At 36.9% G+C, this 18,377-nt stretch overlaps 1 protein-coding gene across 1 annotated transcript; it reads right to left on the reverse strand.

Moving 5' to 3' along the window:
• Positions 1-481: 481 nt before the first annotated feature.
• Positions 482-18,095, reverse strand: LOC117786409 (centrosomal and chromosomal factor). The gene is made up of 5 exons (XM_034624649.1): positions 17,564-18,095; positions 13,370-14,107; positions 12,554-12,658; positions 12,374-12,477; positions 482-1,412 (listed from the first exon to the last, which is right to left on the reverse strand). The coding sequence occupies exons 1-5, from the start codon at positions 18,093-18,095 to the stop codon at positions 585-587; spliced, it is 2,307 nt and encodes a 768-aa protein (XP_034480540.1). The 3' UTR covers positions 482-584.
• Between the last annotated feature and the right edge of the window lie 282 nt (positions 18,096-18,377).

Raw genomic sequence — 18,377 nt, forward strand, 5'->3', positions numbered from 1 at the left:
AAGCGTCAGTGGTATCCAGCTCATAAGATCATTTTTTAATTTATCCGGTGAGTTTGAATTGTGTTTCATTGTTTTTGAACTTTGAGCCTTCAAACATTCACATAACTTGATGTATATATAAATTATTCATGACTCTTACCCTATGAAATATATATTAAGTCATGTCTGTCTGTTGGTCCGTCCGTCTGTCCGTCCGGGTTGGTCTTATACATGCTGATCCAATTTGGCTTAAATCGGTCTATATATCGAAAACCTTTTTTGTTTTTGAGGAATTTATTTTAAAGGTGAAACGATAAAAGATGTGAACACTTATTGATAAATGTTTAGGCTGTTAACTCACCAATAAATATCTATTATGAATCATAGAGAGAAATAAGTAAGTAACAGTTGTAAGTGATTATTTCAAAGAACTTTATTTTGTGTTTGAATTTAAATTCGAAAGAAATCTGCACACGTTAGGTACAATAAATTAATGAATGGATTAGTTTTTAAGAATTTTAATAATCAATAATTACGCAAAATGTACAATTAAAAGTGGTAAAGATACGAGTATATATACAATGCAATTCCTTTGATTTTGGAAATCACGTAACGCTGATTTCCTCATCGCTATCCGAATTGGAGTCATCGTAGTCATCATAGTAGAGTTTCATGAACTCTGCGCTGTGTTGTTGCTGCTGATGCTGCTGCTGTTGTTGATGTTGTTGGTGTTGCTGCTGTTGTTGCTGTTGCTGGTGATGATGATGAAGTTGCGCTGCAGCTGCTGCTGCCGCCAGTTCCACCTCCCTCATGGCCGTAAAGTGTGGAGAATGATGCAGTTGTTGCTGCAGCTGCTCGAAGCGTCGCTGCTTCGCCTCTTGGATGCTGCTCTCCAGTTTAAACTTAAGATCGGCGGCAACCAGTTGCTTCTGCATTTCCGCATTGATCTTGGCCTGAAACTCGACGGCACTGGCGACACCTGGCGGTGATGAGGCAGCCGATGACACTGTTGTTGTGGGCGTGGTAGGTGTAGGCGTGGCTGATTGACCCTTAATGCTGGTGAGGAGCGGAGGCGGTGAGCTGAGTTGATATTCAGCGGCTGTTGTGGGCGGGGGTGAGTTGCTGTTGCCAGCAGATAGCGGTGATTTGGGTGTGACAGCCCCGCTAGCTCCTGCTCCTATTGCTCCTGCCAGCGGCTCATCCTTGCCAGCAGCAACTGTTGCTGTTGTTGGCGGTGGTGTTGCACTGCCATTGGGTGACAGCAGCGCGGGGGAGAGCGGCGTTAGCGGACGATCGCATTTGGCATCGGATAAATCCGGATTAGGATTATTCTTGTTGGGCAGCGTTTGGTCGCGTGAGCCGCCGTTGGCCAACAGTTCGCGCTCCTTGGAGTTGCGCCACTTCATGCGGCGATTTTGAAACCAGATTTTTACCTGCAAGTGCAAATGAAATGCGAAAACTGTAGGGATTAAAAACGTTAACGAATCCGTAACCCTTTACTTTAAGCCTAACTGGGACTCCAACTGAACCAAGACATTTTTCTTATACCGAAACTGGAAGACCGAAATTATTCAACCGGTATAACTGATTCATAGATATCAGGAACCTCAAATATATGTTATGGGCTTACAAAAATTGAACCCGAAAAAATATAAAAATTGATAACAGTGCAAAAGTTATTTTTCAATTTTTATGTTCAAATTTTTAGTTGAAATCAACCGAAACCTACAAACAATCGGTAACCATTACGAAACAGACCCACAAAGATTTTGACTTACCGATATAACTAAAATCCAAAGTACAAACATAAACTGAACCGTAACTGAAACCGATATTCGAATTCCTGGTAAATTGTAATTTGAAAAATGTCCAACTACGGATGGATGCCTGTCCGGTCCGGTCCTGTCCTATCCGAATCCGACCTGTCCTGTCATGTCCGTTGCAGCACTGACAAGGAGACAAGCAGTTGGCCAAAAAGTTTTCATTGCCACAGGCGCAGCAACAACAAATTCATGGTCAAAAAGTACAAAATGCCGACGCTTAACGGTCAATTCAACTTTTTGGAAAAGTTTCTGTGGCTTAAAAGGGCAATAAGTGTGGGCTTGTGAGGAGCAGAGAAAGGGATGAAGAGGTGGGCGGGGCAACGTGTGTGTGTGTATGTGGTTGTGTGCGTGTGTGGGTGTGGCCAGGCCAAAAGTTTCAACTGCAATGCCAACAGCAGATGCTATCAAATCCATAATAAATGCAAATGAGCGACAGTTGCTTAGCGGCAACAAATTGATTAGAGGCCACACAGTGGAGCAAACAATACATTAGCAGTGTCATCAAACTAAAAAAAAAATTGTGCTAAAATAATAACAACTTGTGAAAAAGAAATGAAAGGTCTCAGAATCAAATTTAAGGTGTTGTTTTATACTAATTACAATATAAGGAGTTGATTAAAAGTGAAAACTTGAGATTTAAAAGTTTGAATTTTCGTAATTTCAAATTTTTTTTCGATTTTACCATCAAAATCGAGTCTTGGTCGAAAATAATTAAATTTTCTAAATAAATAAAATTTGAATACAAAATGAATTTGGAGGCCAAACCATGATAAAAATGACATTCCGCTTGAAAATCGGTTGAGTTTTATCAAAGTTATGACAGTTCAAAGTTGCTCAAGCCTCTGACCAAGCAACTTTATAAGTCCAACTTTTTGTTCAATTTCACATGATTTTTTACAAAAATATGAAAGGTTTCAGAATCAAGTTTAAAGTGTTTTTTTATACTAATTACGATATAAGGAGTTGAATAAAAGTGAAAACTTGAGATTTAAAATTTTGAATTTTCGAAATTTCAAAGGGGACCCTTACCATCGAAATTGCGTCTTGGTCGAAAATAAGTAAACTTTTGAAATGAACAAAATTTGAATGCAGAATAAATTTAAAGGCCAAACCATAATCAAAATGACATTCCGCTTGAAAATCGGTTAGGTTTTGGCATAGTTATTACAGTTTAAAGTTGCTCAAACCTTTGACCTAACAACTTTAAAAGTCAAAATATTTCCTAATTTTGACTTGATTTTTTACATTAAAATGAAAGGTCTCAGAATCAATATTAAAGTGTTGTTTTATACTAATTACAATAAAAGGAGTTGATTAAGAGTGAAAACTTGATATTTAAAAGTTTGAATTTTCGTAATTTCAAATTTTTTTTCGATTTTACCATCAAAATCGAGTCTTGGTCGAAAATAATTAAATTTTCTAAATAAATAAAATTTGAATACAAAATGAATTTGGAGGCCAAACCATGATAAAAATGACATTCCGCTTGAAAATCGGTTGAGTTTTAACAAAGTTATGACAGTTCAAAGTTGCTTAAGCCTCTGACCAAGCAACTTTATAAGTCCAAATTTTTGTTCAATTTCACATGATTTTTTACAAAAATATGAAAGGTCTCAGAATCAAGTTTAAAGTGTTTTTTTATACTAATTACGATATAAGGAGTTGAATAAAAGTGAAAACTTGAGATTTAAAATTTTGAATTTTCGAAATTTCAAAGGGGGGACCCTTACCATCGAAATTGCGTCTTGGTCGAAAATAAGTAAACTTTTGAAATGAACAAAATTTGAATGCAGAATAAATTTAAAGGCCAAACCATAATCAAAATGACATTCCGCTTGAAAATCGGTTAGGTTTTGGCATAGTTATTACAGTTTAAAGTTGCTCAAACCTTTGACCTAACAACTTTAAAAGTCAAAATATTTCCTAATTTTGACTTGATTTTTACATTAAAATGAAAGGTCTCAGAATCAATATTAAAGTGTTGTTTTATACTAATTACAATAAAAGGAGTTGATTAAGAGTGAAAACTTGATATTTAAAAGTTTGAATTTTCGTAATTTCAAATTTTTTTTCGATTTTACCATCAAAATCGAGTCTTGGTCGAAAATAATTAAATTTTCTAAATAAATAAAATTTGAATACAAAATGAATTTGGAGGCCAAACCATGATAAAAATGACATTCCGCTTGAAAATCGGTTGGGTTTTAACAAAGTTATGACAGTTCAAAGTTGCTCAAGCCTCTGACCAAGCAACTTTATAAGTCCAAATTTTTGTTCAATTTCACATGATTTTTTACAAAAATATGAAAGGTCTCAGAATCAAGTTTAAAGTGTTTTTTTATACTAATTACGATATAAGGAGTTGAATAAAAGTGAAAACTTGAGATTTAAAATTTTGAATTTTCGAAATTTCAAAGGGGGGACCCTTACCATCGAAATCGAGTCTTGATCGAAAATAATTAAATTTTTTAAATAAACAAAATTTGAATGCAGAATAAATTAAGAGGCTAAACCATGATCAAAATGACATTCCGCTTGAAAATCGTGCCAGATTCGATCAAGTTATGACAGTTGGAAGCTGGTCAACTCTTTGACCTAGCCACTTTGTCACAACCGTACCGGTACGAGCATTTCGGTTTTCGGTTCTTGTAAAAGAATTAATTTCGGTTACGGTTTTAGTTTCGTTACTAAATAAGAAACGATTAGTTTCGGTTAACGGTTCCGATACCGGCTACGGTGTTATATCCTGATTTTAATAAATAAAATCCAATTAAAATAGATTTAAAATTAAAATTGTTATTTCAAGTTGAACATTTCTTGAAACACTTTTTAGCTTTGATTCATACGATTTTGATAGTTTTTATAACCGTTACTTAAAGAATAAGTAAATGGGTATATTGTGCTCGTTGGAATATATGTAACAGGGAGATGAAGGCGTCTTTCGCAGGTCAAGTTTGCTAAACACCACCACATCCACAGTTTTTAAGATAATACTTTTTTTATTGTAATTAACGTTATCTACTAATATTATCTATTATCTCACTAAACCGCGGATACTTTGGACAAGTAGAATGGCATTAATAGCTAACCAAAGTTATTAAAAACAAAGGCGATACAAGTACCCAAAAGTATGCAGTAGTGTTTTTTTAGGTAGTAATTTCTATAAAGGTTTTTAAAATTTATTGAAATAAGTAAGGGGTATTCGGTCGGGATCTCGAGTATAGCCTTCCCGACTTGTTTGATTTGAATAGATATAAAAAACTGGAATGACGAGTCTAACATTGCAAAAACTTCGATTAAATAAAATTGGTTTTGGTACACTGTGCAGATTAAAAGTTGGTCCAGCAAAAGTGCTGTAAGTCCTTCGCTTATAATGTGTGTGTGTGTGTGTGTGTGTGTGTGTATGTGTATGTTTATGTGTGGCTGCATTTGACAGGGACAGTAAGAGACACAAGTAGGACGCAAACACTCTAAGCAAATTGCAAGCTCCCCTGACAACGGCAACACTGACAACCCTGGCAATCGCCACCATGACCAACCATGGTTTCTGGCTAAGTTTGCGACTGTTTTTGAGTTATTATTCAATGGGTGTTTACCTCTGTTGTTGTTGTTCTCTGCTTGTCTAGGAAACAGCAGGACACGCGCTCACTTTGTTGCAGTGGCATCGAGGAAACGGGGCAACAAGATTGCAACAGTTTATGGGGTTGCCAGCTCCAACAACATGTAATTAGTTTACATTTAATAGGAAAATTGACTTTTAGAGAATCATACAGATGAATCAAGTCGGTAAGTCTATAGTCGAGATCCCGACCATAGAATACCCGTTGATATGTAAAAGTACTTTATAGAAATCTAGTTAAAAATACTGCATACTTTTGGGTGCTTGAGTGCTAGCTATTACTGCCGTTCTTGTCCGATCTTGCTGCGATTTAGTAGGATAATAGATTATATTAATAGACAACGAAAATTGCCAGAAAAACAATGGTGAAAACATGTTATTGTTAACAGAACGAAATGCCAATACATATCGAAACATAGCGAGAAGTTTAAACAAATTTTGAACGATTAAGCTGCGGCTAAGTTAGCTAATTCGAGTACCCGATAAAATTGTAAGGCATACTCGTAAAAATATTTAAACAAGAGAAGCGGAAAAGTGCTGACATGTAGAACAAGCGATTAACCGCAGAGATTTGCCGAGCTTAACGTCATCGCCTTTGCCTCGGGCTTCGTCTTCAGCTCGGCCACGTGCCAAGTCTATTTTGGGTTTGCTGTTTTACTTACTTCCGGTCATTGAATATCCAGTCACACCCACCCAAGGAATTCACCAAGCAATTCACCGCTCAATTCACCACCTCTTTTCCCCATGCAACAGCAGCAGCAATTGAAATAATAAGCTCAGGCGGCGATAAGATTAATGATTATGGCCCAACCCGAACTGTGAGCCTTCGTTCTGGGCAGGACTATCGTCCGAACCATCCGTCGTCTGTCGTCCTTCGTCCGTCGGTCCTTTTCGTCGTCTGTTTTTGATGGAAATTAATTATAAAGCGTGCAATTTAGTATGCGTCTCGGGGTGAACGGACCGTTGAAAAAGACCACTGGAAAATGAATCTCCCACACTCCGTTCCTCCACCTCCCTCTCTTCTTAACCTATGCTTTACTTCCAAGTTTAATGAGCTTGAAATTATGATGTTTGCTCCGGCTTTTAATAGGTTTCCCTTCTGATTCAGCATATAATAAGCCAAAGTCTGCCCAGAATTACCTCACATTGAGCTAATTAATGCACATCTCAAAAACCTGTTCCAAATAATTGAAATAACTGACCTAACAAATGCAATTCCAACAATATATTCTTAAAAAACAATAAAGCTGCATTTAAGTGCTGTCTTAGACATAAATACTATGTACAATTAGTGGCATTATAAATATGTATATAAATTGAGTTTTTAGCTTGTCAACAAATATTTGCCTGGTTTTTTAGCATTATCGTTAATGTACGCGTATAAAAACATATTTACTGCTTAATTTCTGAATATCAGTGAAAGTGATTATCAGACGGAAATGAGTTGATACTCTGCTCATAACAGTTGTGATCCCTGATTTTCAACTATCTAAACGATCTCTCTCCCATTTTTCTCCTCCTTTATAATATTTTTATGGACTCGACACATTCAACACATTATCCCAAACTATATTTAGCCACATTGGTTACAATGTAGGGAACAGATTTTGCAGACACACCGCCTGCATCATCTGTTGGAAGTTTTTATAAAGCAAGCGTAAGAGAATCAGGAACAGAGTCGAGGAATAAATGGAGTTGAAGTGGGTGGTGGAAATTGGTTTGTTCAGTCAGTTTGTCTACAAATTGCTTTGGCTTTTGCCGAAAATTGACTTTAGCAATGAGCACCAAGTGCTGTTTTTTTTTTCTAGAGTCGGAGTCGGAGTCTGAGTGTGGCAACATATGTTAACTAATGAGGCGATTGCTCCTTGGGGATGATTTTGTCAACCCATCATCCCTGCCTTCCGTTCTTCTGGCATGCCATTCGATATGCTGTGTAATAGCGTATTAAATAGTCTGCTACTATTTGCCAATGTCATTTCAAGTCATTTCAGCCGTTTTAAGTTACCAACAATTTGCTACTCGACCAATGTCCTGTAGAAATCGGCACCGACTTAATAGCGATGACTCCCCCCTCTTCGGGCAATTATTTGGCAATTTGTCATAAATTTATTTTGTAACCAAAGTTGCAAATGATGGTTTTTAATGCATTTCTCAATCGAGCATATTTTGGCATGAAATGAAATTCGAGTTATGAACATTTTGTGTTGAGTTAAAGTGCTTTTTGATTGCCATGTGAATTGTGACAGGCGTGTAAGGAAATTCCATATGCTGACTTATACGATACAAATGATATATTAATATATAGCTTCCAGAATGTAAATGCAATCTTAAATCAATTGCAGAGCCCTTCTGCCAAACACAATTGTCGGGCTATTTAGACGATAACAATTCTTATAAAAAACAGTCACAGTAAATGCAGAAAAGACCAATCCAGAAGTCTATTGTATGTACTATTTACTCGAGTATTAATACAATAGTGTAAGCTCTCTCTTTCACAGATTATTTATCATTTACCTTGATTTAAAGCCTTCGTTGAGTAAATAAAAAGCAGACAAAATCGAAATGACAAACACATAAAAAAGAATAAAAACAAATACCGCAAATATGTGCAGTAATCCACCCCAAAGTAACCCCTCCCACTGCCCATACTCGCCCTCGCACACACACACACACACACACTCACACTCACACAAAGAACGTAAAGCAGACAAATAAATTAAGATGAAAATATTTATAACGTGAAAATTCCAAAAGTACCAAAAGCCTGAGTTTCCACAATTCATAGCAAGATTTTTCCCACTGTCTGTATTTTTATATAGACTTGTGGTCGTTGTTGTTGTAGTCGTTGTTATTTTTTTTCCGTTTACTGTGTACCTCCCCCCAATTTTGGCAAATCAAAAACAGACGAATTTGTTTTGGACATGACACTTAAAAAGTTGCTGCCAGGCTTTGACACGTGTGTGCCTGTGTGTGTCTATGTATTAATGTGTGTCGCCTGCAGGGTTGCTCTAACAGGGTTGCCAACTCGATCTCGCGATTCCTTGAACTTTGCGCTTTGTGCATTGATTTAAAAATGCAAATCAGTTTATTGAATTTGGCCCCAAGATGTTTTCATTTCCGTTTTGTGAATTTAACAGGCGGTGGTTGAGAATTGAGAACTGCGGTTTGCCGTTTGAAGTGTGTTATTAATGGCAATTAAATTAATAGCAGGCGGATTATGAGGCTGGTAACTGTCACTTGCAGTTGAGCTCCATCTCTATGAAACTTAAAAAATAAAATTAAATTAAACAAACTGGCAGGAATTAAGGTAATCAAGGTTGCAATTCTCAAACATATTTTTAACGTTTCAAGATTTAGTTTTTTAATTATTTTTGAATTATCCTTGATTTTTTAAGCCAATAAAATATCAAAACAATAGTAAAATATTGAAATAGTTTCTTTCATTGAAAAACTATGATAATATAATTTTCCATTGTTTTAAAGTCCAGAAAATTTGAAACTATAGTTAGTAAATTTATATGATATACTCTTATCAAGTTATTGTTTTTCTTGTTGCATATCCATTATATTTTGATTGTAAATCCGCTATATCAAATTTCATGTCTGTTGCTTTCTTTATCTCCGAGTTCCTTGAGACCAGTAAGACTTAGATTGTTATTAATTCCTGGAATCCCAATTTTAAATAAATTGACAGTGTTTTGGGTTTTTGTTTTTTCAAAAATTTAAGTGCCAATATTTCTAATATCACTTTTGTTAAACTGATACCATAATGTCCAAAAATTCAACTTCCAACTAATAAGACAAACAAATATATTATATATATATATGTATTTCCAATTTTAATGTAAATTAAATTGATGTAATTATATTTTGAACCTAAACTGCATTTTCAGAATCGCCCATAAATTTCAGTGAAATAAAAACGCGAAGAATTCTGGTCAGCTTGGTCGACAATATTTCGAGTGCGTTTGTTAAAATCGCAATAAAAGTTGCAATGAACACCACTCGAAATGATGAATCACCTGAGTGGTTTGCCATCAATGCAACGATTGTCAACCGCAAGGCACGCGACTCCAACTCCCAACTCCTGGTCGTATCCTGCAGTATTCCAGATGCATAACACTGCTCCAAATTTATGGCATGGAGTCGACAGCAAATGAACAACAAACCGAAGCAAACGCAAAAAGTGCAGCACGGCAATGTACGAGTACAAATGCGAAGTGAAGCTCTTAAATCATGTTGCATACAACTAGGCGCCAGGACACGCGTTGCAATGCAGCCCACACAAACACACTCATAGATACTCAACCTTAAAGCTGTGAGTGTATGTGTGAATGTCACATGAGTGTGAATATCCGCACTCGTTCATCACCCACACCCAAAATTCACAACCACAAATTCCCATCCCTCATTCCCAATTCCCAATTCCCATTCCCATCCCGGGCTGTTAATGGAGCCGGTGTCGCCATCGCCGTCGGCTGGACAACACTTTGTTCTTTGTCAAGCTGGGGAACCGAAACCAAGGACTAAGGGCCAACGACCAGTGTCCAGCCTTGGACACAGGACCAACTGCTGCGATTTGACTGTGAGTTTTTCTGACATTTTTGCAAATTTTTTAAACGTTTCCCTTTTTTTTATTTTGGTTCTTTGGCTTTGTTTTTGACGCTATCCCGTCGACATTTTCATTTTTCCATTTTTATAAATGATAAAGTGCAATTGATGAATGCTTTGATTCGCTCCTTTTCTTTTACCCTACACTGTGCTATAAAAAACTGTTTTGTTTATAGAGATTTATGGCATAGAACTTTGCACAATAATCATAAAATAATTGTAAGCCCCGTACATGAAATCTCTTCAAAACAATAGAGAATATATTTATATGTACTTGAATTATACTTGCATCTTTTAATTTTAAAATTTTTTAAAATTGAATTGTCTTTTGAGACCTTTTTCCATATTACTTGACTCTATCTTAGTTAATTTTTCAAGACACTAACTATTCTATTCTTTTCTAATCTATTTTAAAATTCAAGCTGAAAATTTCTTATATTTACACATTATATTATTATTTAAAATTTTTATAGCAAACTGAATTTTGTTCGTCACAAAATTGAATATCAGAAATTTTGGGGCTAGAAATTGCTTTCGTCCCTAGACTTTTACCTCGCTAAGAGGTTTTATTTGTGGGATAAAAGTATAGGAGTAATCGCCAAGGTTATATATAAATCAGTCAATTTATATAGGACAAGCACATGGTGAGCATTATAAGATCATTAGGTGTATATATGTGATGATCGATCGATCTTTCGGAGGCAGCCGCCTGTAAAAAAAGGCGTGACGCATTGCATTGAGTTGATGATGTTGATGAATTCATGTTCATGTTTCGTATTCCTTCTGTCCGTCTGCCAAATGCAACTGGACACGCTTATTGCATAATTATGAAATTTTTATGAATTATATGCAGTTTGGCATTGTAGGCCAGAAACCCAAAATGAAAGAAAAAAGAGCTGCACTAATTTGGCATAAAATTGTCAGCATCATCATCATCATCATCATTATCATCATCATCATCATTGTAATTATTCGACTGTCAGAAGCCGACGGCTGCTTCTGTTACTCAGTTACTCTGTCGTTTTGTCACAACGGCTGCTGACAAGTCGCAATTGTCCTCTGATTGAGTTGTGATCGATTACATTTTGACAAGGCCAAATTGGTCATGCCAAATTTTTTTTTTTCCAGCAACAGCAACAACAACAACAACAGCAGCAGACATGTGAAAATGTCGCTGTGAAAATGTGTCTCCCTTTTTATTCCCTTAAACTAGGTAATATATTGTAATTATATATTGAAATAATTTTCAGTCAATTATTGCTCGAATTTTGTTAAAGTTCATTATAATGTTTCAAATCCTTCTAAAGTTATTTATTATTCTTAGTATGGGTTGATAATAGCTGCTTAATAACTGCTGATATTTTGTAAAGCTAGTTGTAATTCTTCAAATCCCTCTTTAGTTATTTTATTTTTCACTTACTTACGTCACTTTCAACTCTTGGTAAAAAATGAAATATAAAGAAATAATAGAATAAGCTTAATTATACCCGGCGTCGCACAATCAATAAGAGCTGCTTCTCCTGCGTCTGGCTTGAAAGCAGAAATGAATTTCTTATAGCTCGTTATAATTTCGTAAATATGTATTTCGCTGCGACCTTTATATAAGTATTCGAGCAAACGGCGAAGATAAGCGACTGCGCATTTAAAGGAAGCACGCCCAGTCTGCCTTCCCTTCTTCCCTTTCCCCCTTCTCTCCTTCTCTTCTACTCTTCTACTTCTCACCTCCCCCGTCTATACACTCCCCTGTCGGCATTTTAAGTTTGTCCTGGCTTCCATTTTGCTCTCCGCAGCCATTGCTTAGAGCTTTTCGTATTTTCAGCATTGGCATTTAAGGGGCGGAGTTTTATTTTCACCTATACTTATGCTCTTATTTCACATTTTCATGTTGTTATTATGATTACTTATTATTGTTGTAGCTGATTTGAAAAGTTTTCGAAACAATTTTATGTGTGCTTGCAAATAATTTTTCTATTAGCTTTATTTAAAGTTTATTAAGAGCACGTTTTTACAAAATTATTTGATTTTTATTGGCCTTTTTTATGCTTTTTGGATTGGTAACTCGTAACTAGCGCAATTTGTAGAATAAAATTAGTGGTTAATCAATATTTGGGAGATGAAAATCTTGTTGAGTTTAGTAAAATTGCTTATTATTATTATGTTTTAAAATAGTTAAACCATTGGAACTTAAAGTTTAATTTTTTACATTTTCTAAGAATCAGAAACCGCAGTGAAATAATTATAAAAATAATTTTACTTGATTATCTTCAGTTTTCCCCTACATACGTATTAAATATATTCGTGTCTCAGGTTTTTTTTAGGTTTAATAAAAATTAACACTCACCTGAGAGTCTTTTAGACCCAATCTCTCAGCTAATTTCTTGCGATCCGGCTTACTGATATATTTTTGTTGCTGGAAACGCTTTTCTAAACCTTTTCGCTGTGAATCTAAAGAAGAAGAGGGAGAAAATGCAACAGTTATAAATGCAGTCAACTCATTTCAAATTTCTCCCTTTCTACGAACCTGAGAAGACGGCACGTCGCATCATTCCCCGACGAGGCTTTCCACGTGTCGAATGCGCCCAGGGAAATCCCTGACCGGGGGGCAGGGGAAACACTTGGGCACCAACTGCAATAAAACAAACATGTACTCGTAATGGGGGAAATGCATTAGACGATGCAGTTTGTGGTTTGGTCACAAAGCACTTGTTAATGAGCGCAATGGGGTTCCGAATTGTTAGGCAGTAATCAGAAAGGGGAGCAGGAATAGGCTCAGTGAGAGGGGCAGTCTGTGATGGCATTTAAGCTATTATTTGTGCTTACCGAAAATAAAAAAGTTAGGGGGAAAAAAATGGATGGTGGTGAAAAAAAATTTTATTTGTTTATTTTGATGCACAATCAAAATAGAGACCAAATAATGATAAAAATGACAATCCGTAAGGAAATCGGTTCAATTTTGTCAAAATTATGGCGGTTTGAAGTTCTGATAAACTGTGAACGGCCAAGTAAGGAGAAAACAGTGACAGTGACCCAAAGCATGCAAAAAATGGACGGTGATGGCTAAAAAAATAGGTTTTTATAATTATGATGTAGATTAAATATAGAGGCCAAATAATAATAAAATTGACATTCCACAAGGAAATCGGTTAAGATTACCAAAGTTATGAAGGTTTGAAGTTTTCGGAAAAACTTAAGATTTTTACATTAATAAAAAAGCCAATTTCTTGTACCCTTTTTTAACCCTATAATTTATACTTTTAATATCTATATATCTGACTCTGAATCAAGCTTATTTAAAGTGTTAAAATTGAGAGGCAACACTGATGGGGGCAACACTTACCACTCATGTAGGGATTGCGGCAATGCGCCAGCAGTGAATGCAAATGCGGATGGTTGAGTGTGTGGGGCAGAAAGGGAGTTGGTCGGCTGGGCATCGGCTTGGCAATGACCGGATGTATTGGCGGGGGATGTGGATGTATTGGCGGTGCGGGTCCTGCCGCCGGTGGTGGTGGTGGTGGTGTCGGATGCGCTGTTGGTGGTCCTCCTGTTGCTTGTCCACTCAACAGTTGTTGCTGTTGTTGTTGTTGTTGCTGTTGTAGCTTTTCTTGCGTTAATCTTCGATTGCTGTTGTCCTCATCGTCGCCAGTGCCGATTTCATGCGGTCGACCATCCTGAATACTGTTGTTATTGCTGTTGTTGTTGTTGTTGCTGTGATTGTTGTCGCTATCACTAATTGTGCTACCAGGTGACGACGCGGATGCGGCCGTCGTTGCTGTGGTTTGCGGTTGACAACTATTGCTGTGATGCTGCTGCTGTTGTTGCTGATGCGTTAGAAATGCGGGATGCAAAAAGTGGGAGTGGGCATGGGCGTGTGCATGATGATGCAGTGGGTGTGGCAGTCCCAGTGGCGCCTGTCCCACCAACGCCTGATGGTGTTGCTGATGGTGATGATGATGTGACGTCGGTTGTTGGTGCTGCTGCTGTTGCTGCTGTTGATGGTGCTGGTGATATTGATGTGTATGCTGTTGCATAAAGTTTTGTTGTAGATAAGGCCATATATGCTGCGGTTGCATGAACTCTGTCAATACGAAAAAAAAGCGAAAAAATAGCAGAAGAATTGTTGTAAAACTGACATTTATTTATTTTATATTTGGTCAGGGTGTAACTGGCAGTCCCAAATACACAATCTGTGAGTTTGCTCGATATATCTCTAAAACTAACTAAGCAAATTACTTAAAGTGTAAACAATGACCAAATAAAATAAACAATAAAATTATCTCAGCTACGTTGGGTTAATTTCCAGCCTTCTAGGTTTTACGGTTTGGTCTCTATAATGATCAGTCAATCAGTCCGTTAGTCAGTTAGTGAGTCAGTGAGTTAGAAAGTTTGGACGATATATAAATAATATAGACACATTATTTAAATAATCATCTTAAGTTGTATTCTTTTCCTGACGAATAAGGACAAAATCATCTTTTTTCACAGTTTTCTTTATTTTTAAAGCTTATCAAATTATGAAATAAACAAAATTCCTAACTTGTTAAATAATCTTAAAACTTGGTTGATTATAATTATTTCAACAATATTTTTTTTTGTTTATTCCTAACTAAAAAGGGCCTGATTTAGTTCCTTGGTTTTATTTTCTGTAGTAATTGTGTTCCAGGGAATTTCCCTTAATTTAACATAAACAATAAATTACAACAATACTTTTTTAAGAATTGGATCAAAAATTGTGTAAGATTTCTTGAAGTGATTTTCTTGGCGCCATCCAAGTGCATTCCAAGCCGAGACCCCAAAATCAAACTCACATACATCTTATCTTAAAATCTACCCTTTATGTGTGTGTATCTGTGCGGGATAAGTCATGCTGGTGATTTTCCGACAGATGCTGCTTTGAAGTGTCAAACTGGCATAATTAAACAGCTCGCAGCTTTCAGCTACCCACAATCCCCTTCTGCCCCAACACATTGAAAACTTTGAACACACGCACACCTTGAAGCAAGGCGCCAACAATGCCTTCAGTTTCCGATTTTCCACATTTTCCGATTTCACTTCATGTGGAAAGCAAACAAAAGTTTGCCGCCTTTCATTCGAGAACAGAACTTAAGCCTGCGGAAAGATTTTGGCTGCGTTTCATTTTCTAATTAAACACCCCAAAAGCAGCAGACGCCATTTACAAACACACACACACAGTCACACATACACTCACAGTCACACACACTCCCACTGACAGACGCCGCAGGATATGATTTTAATTCGATTAGAGCGACTGAAACAATTAACATATTAACGCCTCTTTAGTTCTAGTGTGTGTGTGTGTGTGTATGCTAGTATGTGTGTGTTTACGTTGTGTGCATATAATTTGATGGCAGGCTCCCAACGGAAATCTTGTGGCTTAACTTTTTAGCATGAGTTGCGAGTATTCATTATATTTATCAAATGTGTGTGTGCCACATGTGTGCCTAATGAGCACACAAATTGAGTTATAATTGTTCTGATTGTTTGTTTTATTTGGCTGCTATTTTGACCACTTTTGCATCTGTGCCATGCAAAATTCTCAAAAACTGCTGTTGGCAAAAAGTTTGTTGAATCGTTTTAGGAAACAAAAACTTAATTTGCAGCCTTCGACAAAGCAAAAAGTAATTGCACTTAGATAGGGTTTATTGCAGCAGTGGCTATAAAATAGCTTTTCTTATCTCATGTGATACATGCTCCACAAGATTAAATTATCAAAAAATGTTTAAAATTGCATCTTAATATTCAATAAATTTGCTAAAATTACAGATTAAAATATTTTGTATATCTTTAAATAATGCAGTTACTGTGTATTTAGATATATGTGATTTTCCCTTACAAGATGGCTTTAAATTAATTTTAAAGGAAAAAATACATAAGATTATATGAAACGATCGAACAGAATTTTGTTGAAACCATAATTCATTATTATTTTTTTCGGATTGTATTCGGAATTTATACATCGAATCATATTCTTTTGTTAGTTGTTCACTACTCAAGCATTGCCACGCTTCTGTCATAAAATGCATGTGAATTGATCTTTAAGCAAAAAATTGGCACATTAAATCACATAAAAAGTGCCATAAAAAACAGTTGGAAAACTCGGCCCCCTAATTAATAAAATAAACCCTGACAATTAAAATCCCACAGTCCAATTCGGAAAACCTCTGAAAACCCTCTGAAAGCAATTCACATGCTAAAAAAATGGATAAAATGCGTCGCAGTTACATTGACTGATAGACAATTCGACACGCCTACTTTTTGGCGATCCAGCTAAATACACGTTATATAAAAAACCGCCTCAATGAACCCTTGTTTTGCTTCTCTACTGTCCTAGTGTGTGTGTTTGAGCATGTGTGTGAGTGTGAGTGTGAGCGTGAGTGTGTACCTGTGCGCAAGCAGCACGCGCAGCCGCAAAAGGACGAGCTGAAATATTGAACGGAGCTCGGAACTCGGAACTGGTTTACGAGAATGCGCATTTGGCTTGGTCGGCAGCTACCAACGGATTTGTCGAGGCTCAGATACAATAATTTAAACATGATTAGGTCTGGTTGTGTTTTTACAGCCTGCTCCGATCCGCCGATCCGGCGATGCGCCTCCAGGGCTTAGGGAGCACAATAAAAAAAGATACAAAATGAAATGAGGCAATCCCCGTGGCACATTTGAATTGAAGTTGCTGTTCAGTCGAGTCGACCCTTTTGTGGCAATAGTGTTATTCTTTTGGATTTTCATATTGCAATTGTATTTTGATTTTGTATTTTGTATTTGGCATTGTTTATGTTTGGCATTAGCCACGGCAAATTAATTGCCAAGCCGCGTTTATTGCGTTCACAATGCGTAATAATTAAGTCCGAGTAGCTTCCACTTAGTAGTAGTCTCTCCACTTTTTAAACTTTTTTTTCGCTCCAGATAGGCACCTGTTTGCTTGAGTTCGTGTGCGCCTCTATGGCACTGGTTAAAAAAACATAACGGACATAGTTTGCAATAAAGTTTTACTTAATAAGAGATACTTGTCCCTTATATAAATACTTTACCTTAGAAATACTTTGTTAAAGAGCTCGAATGCTTATTTTCAGATACTCGCGCCTATAACCAGTATGAATCTTAAGCAGGGATCATAAACGGAACCGTGACCTTTAGCCGGTATTAGCTGATTAAAATTGGTAAGTGAAACCCTAATTGAAACAAAATATCTGTTTTATACAAAAATCCAAAATAATCGTTAAGTAACCCATTCATGTATTACGATTATCAAATATTAAATACATTTATATTTTTAGGGTGTAAACATTGGTTTTCCAAATAATTTTGATTTTAAATTTGAATATTAATCATATTAAATAGATCTTTTTTAATAATTAAAATTTTTGATATAACTGAAAACGAAAATACAAATGTAACCGAAATCCTAACATCTTATTGGTTTGATTCCTGATTTTGAGAACCGTGATCTTCTAAATTTGAGGTAATTTCAACGTAATTTTATTAAGTTTTCTCCCCTCTGTTCCCTTCCTCTTACCATTTCGGACTCGCACTCCTTCACGTGTATCGCCCAGAATGGCGGATACGCTGAATTTGAGAATAGGTTTGCTGATGTTATCCTTCAGGATGGTTGTGCCGCTGGTTGTGTTGGTGTTGGGCTCTAGTTTGGGCTCCAGTTTGGGCAATTTAATTTCCTCACGTCGTGACTCCATGTCCAGCTCATCGTCGAGGTCCTCATCCAAGTCTAAGTTCGGCGTCTCCACGCTATCAATGTCCGCCACAATCTCATCCTCATCATCATCATCCTCGTCATCTTCCAACTCCATTTCCTCAATGCTCTCAACACTTTCGGCACGATTCTCACGACATTTATCACATTTATAGCCACGTTTACCACAATTGCAATTGCACAATAATTCGCTGGAGCGTTCCTCCTGTCTGTCCGTCTGTTCGGCCGTCTGGCCACGACTCAGGAGCATTTCACTCAGGCTCGACTTAAGTTGACTCTCACTGTAACTCTGTGCGCGCTGTGCATGCAACAAACTGTCCACGAGAAATGCCGTAGACATCGCGCTTAAACTAAATCCTTGCTACGCAATGTGGCTCTATGTGCCTGGCCTGTGCTGTGTGCTGTGCGCGTCGCGTACGCGTCGAGTGCTCGATTCGTACTGAACAAGGAGCATTCGACTGGCTCGATTCTCGATTCTCGGTACTCCGTACTCGATTCTCGGTTCTCGATGCTCTCGACCACATTTTAGGGGTTGCTCTACGGTGGTTGGTCCTTTTCTCCTGCCCAGTCGTACTTGTTGTATGTGTACGGCACGTGACGGCCTTCTTTCATACTTATGTAT

This window comes from Drosophila innubila, assembly GCF_004354385.1.
Source record: "Drosophila innubila isolate TH190305 chromosome 3L unlocalized genomic scaffold, UK_Dinn_1.0 0_D_3L, whole genome shotgun sequence".
Classification (NCBI taxonomy): Eukaryota; Metazoa; Arthropoda; class Insecta; order Diptera; family Drosophilidae; genus Drosophila; species Drosophila innubila.